Consider the following 14,116-nt stretch of genomic DNA (forward strand, 5'->3'; position numbering starts at 1 on the left):
AGTGGATAGAAAAACCAGTTAGTTTAGTTGGGAAATATTATAGGTCTTAGATCCTGGCAGAATGTGGATTAAGCTAACACACTAATACTCCCAATACAAATATCTAGAAATGCTGACTGTATTTTCAAACAAACTTTTCTCTTAAACCATAGCTGAGCTTTCGATAAAGACAGATCTCCAGTTACCAGAAATTAAGAGGAAATTTGAGAGCAAGGCAGAAATCACACTAGCAGCCTAAGAGGGAAACGGTTTGTGAGCTAGAGCCTTTGGTTTTTTTTTTTTTTTTTTGCGGTACGCGGGCCTCTCACTGTTGCGGCCTCTCCCGTTGCGGAGCACAGGCTCCGGACACGCAGGCTCAGCGGCCATGGCTCACGGGCCCAGCCGCTCCGCGGCACGCGGGATCTTCCCGGACCGGGACACGAACCCACGTCCCCTGCATCGGCAGGCGGGTTCCCAACCACTGCGCCGACAGGGAAGCCCGAGCCTTTGGTTTTAACATCCATTCTGAAGGTCCTGGACTCATAAAAAGCAGAGAATTAGAACTGAGAACCCAGCATGGAACAGAACCTTCAGTGGGCTTTACAAGCAGTGAAATAGAGAACTAGAAGGAAAAGCCAAAAAAAACACAACAAAAACAAAAAAAGGAAGCATTCCTCTACCCAGAACTTGGGTGAGAAAAGGAATCTCCCAGGAAAAATTGAAACCATGGATTTGGACTTGATGTGCTAAAACCTGCATGATGTAAGAATCTTCAAATTAATATACAGTAGGTCTTAGGCTACTAAACATCTGCGGTACCTTTTAGAAGCAAATGTAAAACTACTCCACAATGTAGAATGCATGAAATTTCCCTACAAAAATTGAGCTTCACTAGAGGTGACTTACAGTTTTTTTAAAGTTTTAAATCATATGTGGAAATGATCAGCAGAGACAGTAAAGGATTATACAATAAAGATCAACAAGAGGATTAACACTCTAAGAACTTGAAATAATAGGCTATAGAGGAGACTATAAAATGTGTATATATAAAATTATTAGAAACCAAAAAATGAATTCAAACCATAGGAAAAAAATAAAACAGTGAAAAAAGGAATGGGCAGATTTGACAAAGAATCAAATCTTACCTTCTAAAAATGAAAAATACTATTACTGAAATTGAACTTAGTAAATAGATTAAATAGTGAATTAGAGCCGGCTGAAAAGGCAATTGGTAAACTGGAAAATAAATTCGATGAAGTTACCCAGAATGCAGCACAAGGTGATAAAGAGAAAATATGAAAAAGAGGTTAAGAAACGTGGATGAACAAATTTAAAAGTCCAATGACACTAGCAGACCTAATGGAAGCTCCAGGAAGAGAGAGGAGGATGAATTCATTCAGAGCAGTGTTTGAATCCTCAGATTGAAGAAGCAAATGGGATAAATAATAATTAGTCTAATACATCTACATCCAAGTGATTTTTGACAAGTGTGCAAAGTTCATTCAATGGAGAAAAAATTGTCTTGTCACCCAGTGGTTCTGGGACATCTGGATTTCCATATGAAAGAGTGAAGTTGGATTTCTGCCTCAGACTATGTAAAAAATTAACTCAGTGAATCAGTGACCTAAATATAAGAGTAAAAACCATAAAACTCTTAGAAGAAAACATAGGGGTAAATCTTCATGACTTTGGATCTGGCAGTGGAGTCCTTAGCATGAGCAGCAAAAGAAAAGAGAGATAATTTTTTTTTGTTGTTTGTTTATTTTTGGCTGCTTTGGGTCTTTGTTGCTGTGCGTGGGCTTTCTGTAGTTGCGGCAAGCGAGGCTACTCTTCATTGTGGTGCGTGGGCTTCTCACTGCAGTGGCTTCTCTTGTTGTGGAGCACAAGCTTTAGGGTGCACAGGCTTCAGTAGTTGTGGTGCACGGGCTTCAGTAGTTGTGGCTCGCGGGCTCTAGAGCGCAGGCTCAGTAGTTGTGGCACATGGGCTTAGTTGCTCTGTGGCATGTGGGATCTTCCTGGACCAGGGCTCGAACCTGTGTCCCCTGCATTGGCAGGTGGATTCTTAACCACTGAGCCACCAGGGAAGCCCAAGATAGATAAACTGAACTTCATCAAAATTGAAAAATTTTATGCATCAAAGGACGTTTTCTTTTGAAGAAAGAAAGTGAAAAGGCAACCCAAAGAATAGCAGAAAATATTTGGAGATCATGTATCTAAAGAGTAAAACCCAATTTTTAAAATAGGCAAAGGATGTGACTAGGCATTTCTCTAAAGAAGATATACAAATGGCCAATTAGCATATGAAAAGATAGGTGCTCAATATTATTAGTCATTAGGGGCATGCAAATCAAAATCACGAGATATGCTTCACACGTATTAGGTTGGTATAATTTTTTTTTTAAAAGGTAAATAAAGTGCTGATGAGCATATAGAAAAATTGAAGCTCTCATACATTTTGATGGGAATGTAAAATGGTGCAACACTATGGAAAACGGGCAGTTCCTCACAAAGCTAAACATATAATTACCCAGTAATTCTACTCCTAGGCATATACCCAAAGAATTGAAAGCAGGGATTCAAACAGATACTTATATGTCAGCATTCATTGCAGCATTATTCATAATAACCAAAAGGTGGAAACAACCCAGGTGTTTTGTCAATAGGTGAATGGATGAACAAAATGTGGTATATACATAGAATGGAATATTATTCCACCATTAAAAGGAATGAAGTTTTGATATGTGCTACAACATGGATGAACCTTGAAGACGTTATGCTAAGTGAAATAAGCTGTACATGAAAGGACAAATATTGTGATTCCACTTATATGACATATCTAAAATAGGCAATTTCATAGAGACAGGAAGTTGATTAGAGATTACCAGGAGCTGAAGGAAGGGAGAACTTGGGAGTCATTGCTTAATGTTTTCAGCGTTTGTGTTTGGAGTGATGAAAAAGTTCAGGAAATAGGTAGTGGTAATGGTTGTACAACATCGTGAATATAATAAATACCACTGAACTATACACTTAATAGTTTAAATGGCAACTTTTTTTGGCAAATTTTATGTTATATGTATTTCACCACAATTTAAAAAAATTAATTGATGACTCAGTGGTGCACGTTGAGTGAATTGTATGGTACGTGAATTATATCTCAATCTAAAAAAAAAAAGTCTGTTTCCTAGACACGTGAATGAAACTGTAGATATCAAAGACTAAGAAAATCTTGAAAGCAACCAGAGAGGGAAAGACAAATTATATACAAATAAAAATATAATGAGTTTACACACCTATCAAGAATGGTCAAAATCCAGAACACTGACAACATCAAATGCTGGTTAAAACGTGGAGCAACAGGAACTGTAATTCATTGCCGGTGGGAATGCAAATGGGACAGCCACTTTAGAAGACTTTAGGAGAAGTTTTCTCATAAAACTAAATGTACAGTTACTGTATGACCCAGCAATCACACTCAAACCAAATGAGTTGAAAACTTATGTCCACACAAAAACCTGCACACAGATGTTTATAGCCACTTTATTCATAATTGCCAAACTTGGAAGCAACAAAGATGTCTGTCAGCAGGTGAATGGATAAATAAACTGTGATATGTTCAGACAATGGAATATATGAAAAGACATGGGGAACCTTAAATGCATATTACTAGTGAAGGAAGCCAGTCTGGAAAGGCTACATACTGTATGATTCCAACTCCATGACAGTTCTGGAGAAGGCCAAACTATGGAGACAGTAAAAAGATCAGTGCTTGCCAGCGTTTAGGGGAGAAGAAGAGGTGAATAGGAGGAACACGGAGGATTTTTAGGGTGGTGAAACTATTCTGTATGATACTACAATGGTGAATACATGTCATTATACATTTGTTAAAATCCATAGAATTTACAGCACCAAAAGTAAAACCTAATATAGACTGTGGATAAACTATAGGTTTGTTGATTGTAACAAATGTACCACTCTGGTGTGGAATGTGATAGTGGGGGAAGCTGGGGGGGCGGTGCAGAGGGTATATGGGAACTCTGTACTTTTCTGCTCAGTTTTCCTGTGAACCTAAAACTGCTCTAAAAACTAAAGTCTTTTAAAAGAATATATATACACAAATATATACATAAATAATGGCTGTAAAGCCAGTTCACAGTAGCAACAAAAATTATTAAATACTTATTAATCTAGAAAATGTGTATTTGAAGCCTACCTTAAAACTTCAGAGACATAAAAGACTTGAATAAATAGTATTAGATGGAATGGGTCAATATTATGTCAGTTTTTCTCAAATTAACCAGTGAATTTAAGGTAATCTTAATTAAAATCCCAAAGGTTTTATTTGTCAGCAACTGAACAAAATTACTACAAAGTTGATCCCAAAGAATAAACATGGGAAATAACCAGGAAAATTCTGTGGGATAAAAATTAGCGAAAGTGATTATGCCAAAGCAGTTGTTAACATAATGATCAAAATAGCAGCTTGTGCCAAAATAGAAAGAAATATTGGTACAGCAAAATAGAAAATTCAGGATAATGTAATTTTTAAAAATACATATTTGGCATGAGTCAGTGATCAAGGATAGAGAATAAATTAAAAAACAAAATAACAAATTTAAAAAAATTGATAGTATATGTGGCAAGGTACCCAGAATGAGATGTCAGAATTTCTTAAAATGTTAGAACAGCAATGCTGAGAGCTCAATTGCTGAGATTTTACTCTTTCCCAGTACTTGATTTTCTTTACTTATTGGACCAAGAAATTAAGAATATATTATTAGGCTTTGAAGAAAGCCAAATATCAACAGAACATGAAAGAATATTTTCTAGAGCCGAATTCAAAGAATTATTTAAATGGCCATTCATCACTGTCTCCAAGCTGAAAAATACAACTTTCCAGGATTTGAGTGTAATATGTAGTATATCACTGTAGCATCTGACTGAATGATGAAAAGCAGTCTTCAGTGACAAAGTATTCTATTATTTCTGGGTGTGAGCTCAATCTCAACATCTAGAACGAGTTCACAGAGTCACCAAACACTTGACATTTCTGACAGCCTATAATTTTGAATTAAAATTTTTCTAATCTAGACAAGAAAAAGGAACAGAAGGTAGCCAAATTGGGAGGGAAGAGGTAAAATTGTCATTATATGCAGATGACATGATACTTTATATACAAAACCCTAAAGACTCCACATAGAAACTATTAGAACTGATAAATGAGTTCAGCAAGGTAGCAGAATGCATGATTAACATACAGAAATCTTTTCCATTTCTTTACACTAACAACGAAATATCAGAAAGTGAAAGTTAAAAAAAAAAATCCCGTTTAAAATTGCATCAAAAAAGAAAATACCTGGGAATAAACATGACCAAGGAGATGAAAAATTTATATGCTGAAAACTATAAAACATTGATGAAGGAAATAGAAGACAATTCAAAGAAGTGGAAAGATATCCCATGCTCTTGGATTGAAAGAATTAATATTGTTAAAATGGCCATACTACCCAAAGCAATCTACAGATTTAATGTGATCCCTATCAAATTACCCATGACTTTTTCACAGAACTGGAACACATACTCCTAAAATTTATATGGAACCACAAAAGACCCGGAATTGCCAAAGCAATCCTGAGGAAAAAGAACAAAGCTGGAGGCACAACCCCACCCCCCAACTTCAGGCAATGCTACAAAGCTACAGTAATCAAAATAATGTGGTATTGGCATGAAATCAGACATATGGATCAGTGGAACAGAATAGAGAGCCCAGAAATAAACGCACACACCTATGGTCAATTAATCTTCGACAAAGGAAGCAAGAATACACATTGGAGAAAAGTTAGTCTCTTCAGCAAGTGGTGTTGGGAAAGCTGGACAGCTGCATGTAAGTCAATGAAATTAGAACACTCCCTCACACCATATGCAAAAATAAACCCAAAATGGCTTAAAGACTTAAATACAAGACATGACACCATAAAACTCCTAGAAGAGAACATAGGCAAAACATCCTCTGACATAAGTCGTAGCAATATTCTCTTAGATCAGTCTCCCAAGGCAAAAGAAATAAAAGCAAAAGTAAACAAATGGGACTTAAACTTAGAAGCTTTTGCACAGCAAAGGAAACCATAGACAAAATGAAAAGACAACCTATGGGCTGGGAGAAAATATTTGCAAACGATGTGATCAACAAGGGCTTAATTTCCAAAATATACAAACAGTTCATACACATCAATGTCAGAAAACAGACAACCCAATCAAAAGATGAGCAGAAGACCTAAATAGACATTACTCCAAAGAAGACATACAGATAGCCAACAGGCACATGAAAAGATGCTCGACATTGCTGATTATTAGAGAAATGCAGATCAAAACTACCATGAGGTATCACCTCACACCAGTCAGAATGGCCATCATCAAAAAGTCTACAAATAATAAATGCTGGCGAGGGTGTGGAGAAAAGGGAACCCTCCTACACTGTTGGTGTTAATGTAAATTGGTACAGCCACTATGGAGAACAGTATGGACGTTCCTTAAAAAACTAAAAATACAGTTACCATATGATCTAGCAATCCCACCCCTGGGCATATATCTGGAGAAAACTGTAATTCAAAAAGATACGTGCAGGGACTTCCCTGGTGGTCTAGTGGTTAACCACTCCGTGCTTCCACTGCAGGGGCACAAGTTCTGTCCCTGGTTGGGGAACTAAGATCCCATATGCTGCATGGCATGGCCAAAAAAAAAAAAAAAAACCAAAAAGATACATATACCCCAGTGTTCATAGCAGCACTATTTACAATAGCCAAGACATGGAAGCAACCTAAGTATCCATCGACAGATGAAAGGATACGGTGATGTGATATATACATACAATGGAATATTACTCAGCCATAAGAAAGAATGAAATAATGCCATTTGCAGCAACATGGATGGACCCAGAGATTTTCATGCTAAATGAAGAAGTCAGACAGGGAAAGACAAATATTATACGATATCACTTATATGTGGAATCTAAAAAAACGATACAAATGAACTTATTCACAAAACAGACTCACAGACATAGAAAATGTACTTACAGTTACCAGATGGTAAAGGGGAAGGGAGGGATAAATTAGGAGTTTGGAATTAACAGATGCACACTACTATGTATAAAATAGATAACCAACAAGGACCTACTGTATAGCACAGGGAACTATTCAATATCTTGTAATAACCTGTAATGGAAAAGAATCTGAAAAGGAATATATATATAATATATATTATATATAACTGAATATATATATTATTTGATTCACTTAAAAGTAAGCATTCTTGCTGCTTTGTATAATGTTTATTCAAAATTATAGCTGTTACAATTCTTTAATGTCCTTAGTCTATATGATCTTTATGATCGATACCTCAGGTATTTTGCTACCTAAAGTCCAACAGTTTCCTAAATTGATTTTAATATGTTGGTTTTATGCATTTATTCAGTATTGGAAAGATAGGGGTAAAAATGAAAAATTCAGTATATGAACATTATAGGACTGTCCTGGGTCAGGCTGCTTGGGTTTGAGCATTCACTAGCTGAATGGTTTTGGGCAAGTTACTTAAACTCTCCATGCCTGTGTTTCGTAGGGCACTGGTTATTGTGCCCATGAATTACTACTGTTTCATCTTCATCCAGGGCCAAATGGTGGGAGATTCGGCGGGGGGGAAGTAGAAAGGGGGGTGGAGGTGTTGGCCCACCTTCCTGTAATCACAGTCTCTTTAAACAGAGGACAGCCACCTTTTCTCAGAGGTGTGTGGCTCTTGCAGGTTTCCCTTGCTGCTACCACAGACACCACCACGGAATTTCCTGGGGACTGGGATGTGAAAGTTCAAAAAAAGATAAATAAAAGGGAGGGGGATTCCTATACTCTCTGAGGATAAGGAGTTACCTTACCTGGTCCTTGGGCCAGAGCTAGAGTGCTTTTCCCAGAGTTCTGTCTGTGCCATAGCACTCACTTGGATATCTGGCTGTGTAAAGTTCAGGCTGGAGGTACCAAAGGGGAGGAGGGGCAGGGAAGGTAGACTCCCTGCCAGTTCAGAAATACCTTGAATTCTGGTATTCTTCTCTGATTCATCTTATACTCTTTACAGAGAACTCAAATAGGTGCTTCCATGTATTCTGTTCTGGTTTTATGGTTTCATTCAGAGGGTGGGACAGGGTAATGTATGTCTACTCCATCTTACCCAGAACCAGACTCTAAATTTCCTTTTAAGAGAGAGCACTTGTGATATTGCCATCATCCTTTGTGCTTTCTAACCCAAGACTATTCCCATACTAAGGTACAATTTGAATAATATTACTACCTTGCAAAAACAAACCAAAAAAAGCTTTATTAGCTCTCCATTGCCTCTAGGATTAAGTACAGACTCATTTCAGTGTTCAAATTCCCCAGCTGCATATACCTCATATTCTTGCCAGACAGGAATATTTGCTGATATATAGTTATTCTATTCTACACCTATAGCTTTTGTTAAATTCTACCTGCCTAAAATAGGTTCCCAACCTTTCCAATACAGCTTCTTCAAGTTCTGCACATCTTCTAAAGCTCAGATGCACTCACTACCTTCTTAAAATTTTAGTTTTCTGCCCTGTTCTTATGTGCTTCCCATAAAAGGAGTATGTGATCTCTTCAGCCCTTGAGTAACTGTTTTTTATTTGTACCTTTCAACACACACACACACACACACACACACTTTGTTTTAGGACTATTTTTATGTTTAGAGATATAGTAACTGTGTCTAGCATAGGCTGTTATGCCTCAGATCCAATAGATTCAGGTAACATTTAGTGCTTATCATGTACTTTTTCGCCTACTCCTCTATAACAGCTCTTGGAGACCTTTATTCTAAATCTCAGTCACATGAGGACACTGAGGGTAAGTAAAGTGACATTACCTTAACTCTTCTATAATGGCTGTGAGTTTCTTGAGTGCAGGAATTTTAATATTCAGTTTTCTACCATGTAATATCTACTGTATAGTAGCTACTCAGTAAACAGCAATAGCTGTAACTTTTCTCTTCTTTCTACAGTACCTTGGGCATGTAGAAGTTGATGAATCAAGAGGAATGCACATCTGTGAAGATGCTGTAAAAAGATTGAAAGCTGTATGTATTTGATGGTTGCCAGTGTTGATCTATATGCTGTAAATATTTTCTCAAAAGATTTTGCTCAGTAAATTTTGGTGACCCACTATCCAGTAAGAACAGTATTTCTCTTAAGGCAAAATATGTGGGCTCATTAATAAAGAGCATTTCACGTTGTCCATCCAAAGGTGTAAGTTACAATGACCAACTTCTTCAATTTAGGCCAGACATTATCTAAAAGATACTTTTAATTCAGAACCCATATTAAGCAAGTGGTATGAATTCTTATAGATGAATAATATTCTAAAACCAGGATAAAACTATTACAGTTAGTCTTTTAACCTAACTGTGACAACTGGGTTATAAATTACTGATTTTAACTCTATAAGAAACAGCTTTCCAGGAAAAAGTGTAAAATAGAGATATCTGTGTTGACAGCAGGTGAGGTTTACATTTTGGGGAGACTTAATTATCATTACTGCTACTCCCCAGTTTCCTTCTCTATACTCCTCTAACATAAACAATGTATTTCCCTGCCTTTTGCACAAACTTCAGCATACTTGAAATGGAGAGTCCTTTTCCAGGATAAATAATGTCTGTTTTGCCTATTATGCCATAGAACACATCCCAGGCACATGCCTGTGTATTTAATAAAAGGAGAGAATGAGTTCAGAGTTCATAAAGGTTAAGATTAAAGTGTTAACTTCATATTTTGGATAGGTTTGAAGAATGTTTCTTAAATTCTGACAGCCCTCTTCACAACCTTCTCTCCAATGTGTGGCCTTTCCCCCCTTTGCTGTGAAAGCTTTAAGCATTACTTCTGCATGCCCTTGCCCCAGAACAGCATTAAATACTTGTTGCTTTGGGTTTGCTGGTATGGTGGGCTGCCACAAGTTTGGCTACTAATGAGTGCTTTTTTTTCCCCTCAATTTGCTTAATCAAAACTTTTCTGCTTCTTGGTACATTCTATATGACCTCTTACATACAGTTCCTCAATATAAAAGATACAAAGTCAAGGAAGCAACCAACTCAGAGAAGTGGATTATGTTTTCGAACAAATGTCTGAATCTATTATAGAAAGGAGAGGAGGAGAAAAATAACTGATTATGGTATGCAAAAAACTAAAAAACAAAACAATATATAGACACACATACATACCCTTTACTGCAGATTTTGGTCATTTAAATTCTTAAATGTTTGAAGCCCTTCTTAGTCTATCTGTGCTCTCCATTTAATCATCATTAATGTTAAAGGGACTTTATATAATAATTTATAGACTTGCCGTGTCCACGTAAATATAGTCCCCAGTTAAATACAGCCTCAGATAATGCAGTTTTCCAGGAAATTTAAATTCAATCTCTTATTTAACAAAATAATTCTAAGTTCAGTAATAGAATAAGATTTTCTAAGAACATTTTAAAAAGTAATGCAATGATTTACCCTACTAGTCATTAAACATCATAATGCTAATAACTGAAAACAACAGATGAATCAGTGAATAGACTAGATAGACCTGAAACAAACCTTAAATAGTTATTAAAATCTTAGAGCCTACATAAACTTAACATTTGGAAGGTCACTGTGGAATGAGCCTTTGGAAAGTCTTAATTCAGCATATGGCTTCATGTTTACTCTCTAAATAAGGAAAAACTAGGGATGGTTTAAGTTTGCCCAGAAGATAATTAAGAAGTGGTATTTAGTTGTTTAATGAGCAGTCAGTCCTCTTCACTGTCTAGTTTTCTTTAACCTGCTTTTAATTAGAAACTTCTCTTTATTACATAGGTAGTATATGTTCATTCTGTAAAATACAAATGAACAAAAACAGTACATAAAATCTCTTGCAGTCCCAGAGATAGCCACTATTCACTGTCTATGTTTATTTTTATTTATTTATTTATTTTTAATAAGGGCAGAGTGCCTGCCTCTATTTATTTATTTATCTGTCTATCTATCTGTCCATTTATTTATTTATTTATGGCTGCATTGGGTCTTCATTGCTGTGCCTGGGCCCTCTCTAGTTGCGGCGAGCAGGGGCTACTCTTCGTTGTGGTGCGTGGGCTTCTCGTTGCAGTGGCTTCTCTTGTTGCAGAACGTGGGCTCTAGGTGCACAGGCTTCCATAGTTGTGGCATGCGGGTTCTAGAGCACAGGCTCAGTAGTTGTGGCGCACGGGCTTAGTTGCTCCGCGGCATGTGGGATCTTCCCATACCAGGGCTCGAACCTGTGTCCCCTGCATTGGCAGGCGGATTGTTAACCACTGAGCCACCAGGGAAGCCGTCTAGTTTTAAAACTGATTGTTTAGTTGAGTGAATTTTTTTATTTTACCTTTTGGTTTTAACCAAGGAAATTGTAAACTATAAGCATGGTTATTTGAGATACAGGACTTATTTAAATAATAAAATTATCGAAAAATAAGTTTTTATTTTTACTAGAAATCGGAACCAAATTGCTGTTTGAAAAATTATATCTATGCCTGGAACAGTGTCTGGCACATAGTAGCCACTCAAAAAATATTTCTGGAATAAATATACAGAAAACAATTCAGTCCTCAATATGGGGTCAAATTGAATTTTGTAATAACCATCATAACAATGTTATATTTAATGTTTAAAGTTTATGAAACCCTTTTGCATATCTCTTAAAAATCCTTATTTCCCCATGGTCTTTTACAACTAAAATGAAATTATGCATATTTGGATTGCTTTTCTGGACATACTTAAACTTTTGAACTTTGAAGGAAGATTGACCACTTCTGAACTTTTGATTCAAGAAGTTCTTTAAAATTTTTCAGACTAACCCTACCCAGGAGACTTGGAGCAAGTGTTGTATAATAATTTTGCACAGGCAAACAAGTATTTTTAAAAATAAGATTGAATTTTTGGGAGACTAGTGCCAATTTCCTATTTATTATACTCACTGGAACTTCCCCTTCTATTAATACCCTTTCTGATGCTGTATGAAAAAGGCTGCAGAAAGTTGGAAGTCTTCAGATGTTGTTCATCTCAGATCATGTTAGTCCACAAAAATTCATGCTTTTTGTCTTCTTTTCATATTTTTACTATACAGAATTTTCTAGATGCCTTTTTCCCTTCTTTTAGCGAACATTCATCTAACAAACATGTATAATCTACTGTGCCAGATGCTTATATTGTGCCAAAAGCTATGTGTCTGGAGATGTTTGTTTATTTTCATAGATGATAAATATTCCTCTTATCGTTTCAAATAAATGGAAGCAAATGTAAAAATGTACAGACCTACAGATTAAAGAAGAAATAGCATGTCTGGAACAAGTTTGAATGCCAGAAAAGTTTTAAAATTTAAAGAATTATGTAGCTCAGATGTACCAGTTAAATAGGAAAACAAACATCTTAAACCTATCACTCAAATGATCTTTGAACTAAAAGTGTAACATTCTAGCGCTTTTTAAATTTGTGCGGGCTTGAAGAAGCAGGATAATTTGCAAGTTTTTTTTTTTCCTTCCAAGTAGTCCCTTACAATTTAGGATTACTTTAACTTCAGTTAGAAGTTATCAGCATACTTAATATTTTCAAATGAAAAGATATTGTAACTAAACAACATATGCTTCTCAGAGCATAAATATGTTTAAATTTTTTTTACTTTATATGCATAAAGTTAGTTACAGTTATTTGCCATTCATTTACTTTGTGGCGTAATTTTACCAGTTAGCCACTTAGGGACTTAGATTGTATAGGATAAATGACAGAAATGACTATTGCCCATTTTCATTGCCTTAATGCAGAGTTAGTTGCAGGGGGAGGAGTACTGTCATTTATCAATCTATTTTGTAAAAAGTGTATTGGACCTTTGGTTATCTTGCTTGATACTGGTGCAAGATGCCTTTCCTTTTAAAATGTCTTTTCTTCCCATTGTCTCTGTGTTTCTCCCTCTCTGTCTTGGTTTTAGACTAGTTTCATTACACTACCAGTTTCTAATATGTTGATTTTTTATTTGCTATTTGATAAATTTGTTTTAATGTATGTTCTTGTTTTAGCAGGTAAAAGAATCATAATTTAATTTTTTTAAATTAATATTATTCTCTACTCTAATAACTGTCTTTTGATGCATTTTGCACGTCAACTTTTTTCATTAACATCTGAGGTCTTTTATAAATAGAAGGCAAACTCCATGTTTAACAGGAGCTTTTCTGGGAGCTAAATTAAATATTAACGAATCTCCTTCCCACATCTTCCTATCCCTAAAGAATGGTGAATCTTTTAACTTGGGCTGCATCTTTTAAAAGCTGGTGGTTACCTAAAAGTCTAACGAAACTAGGGTCACCAAACTTGGCAGCAGAAATAAGCTTAGTCTTATTGTTACAACTATCCCAATTACCTTATTATATTTCTAGCTTAAGTTCAAAACATTTTATGGAAATATTTGATGCTGTTTGTGATTTTCAAAACCTAGAGAAAAAATAAACCATTCAGTGTTTGAGAGTATTGAATGAGTTTTATGAGTCAAATTTCTGTAGAGTTGTCTTTTTCTAGACGTTTATTCACTATTAATAATGGATTATAAAAGGTAAAGGCTTAAAGTATAGTTCAACCAAAACTAGGAAATGTTAAAGTTAAGCTAGCTTGGGTGAGTTAGAACTCATCTACTTTGCATAAGTTCTTCAGATTTTAAATGGTGGGCAGTTTTCAAGGTTTGTATATGCTTAAAAATTGGTGCTGGGACCACAGACAATTGTGTCTCTTTTACCTATGTAGTTTTAGAATTGTATAGTTATAACTGTCAGTACAAATTTCTTTCTTCTAAAACAGTAGCATTTAAAAAGAAAACAACCCTATTCTTCAAATTTTAGTTGTGGTTAACAGATGTGGTTTGGTTCTCAAATATACTAGTTTTCTCAGCTCCAGTGAAAGCATTGGCCATGTGTTCTTTATAGATGATATATTCTGTGTTTGAAATAGAACATATCTATTATTTCCCCACAGTTGCTATGGAATTGATCAGCACACACATACATACAAACCTGTCCTAATGCATAAGTAAGAATTCTCAAAGTGG

The 14,116-nt window shown here is 35.8% G+C and overlaps 1 protein-coding gene across 13 annotated transcripts in view; it reads left to right on the forward strand.

Moving 5' to 3' along the window:
* Window positions 1-14,116, forward strand: part of NUMB (NUMB endocytic adaptor protein) — a 174,007-nt gene that overhangs the window by 126,895 nt on the left and 32,996 nt on the right. For all 13 annotated transcript variants that reach the window (XM_060004253.1, XM_069540424.1, XM_069540421.1 and 10 more), the window contains one exon: window positions 9,034-9,108. In XM_060004253.1, coding sequence (XP_059860236.1) covers window positions 9,034-9,108 — 75 coding nt within the window. The remainder of the gene's footprint in view (window positions 1-9,033; window positions 9,109-14,116) is intronic.

This window comes from Delphinus delphis, chromosome 2 (assembly GCF_949987515.2).
Source record: "Delphinus delphis chromosome 2, mDelDel1.2, whole genome shotgun sequence".
NCBI classification, from domain to species: domain Eukaryota; kingdom Metazoa; phylum Chordata; class Mammalia; order Artiodactyla; family Delphinidae; genus Delphinus; species Delphinus delphis.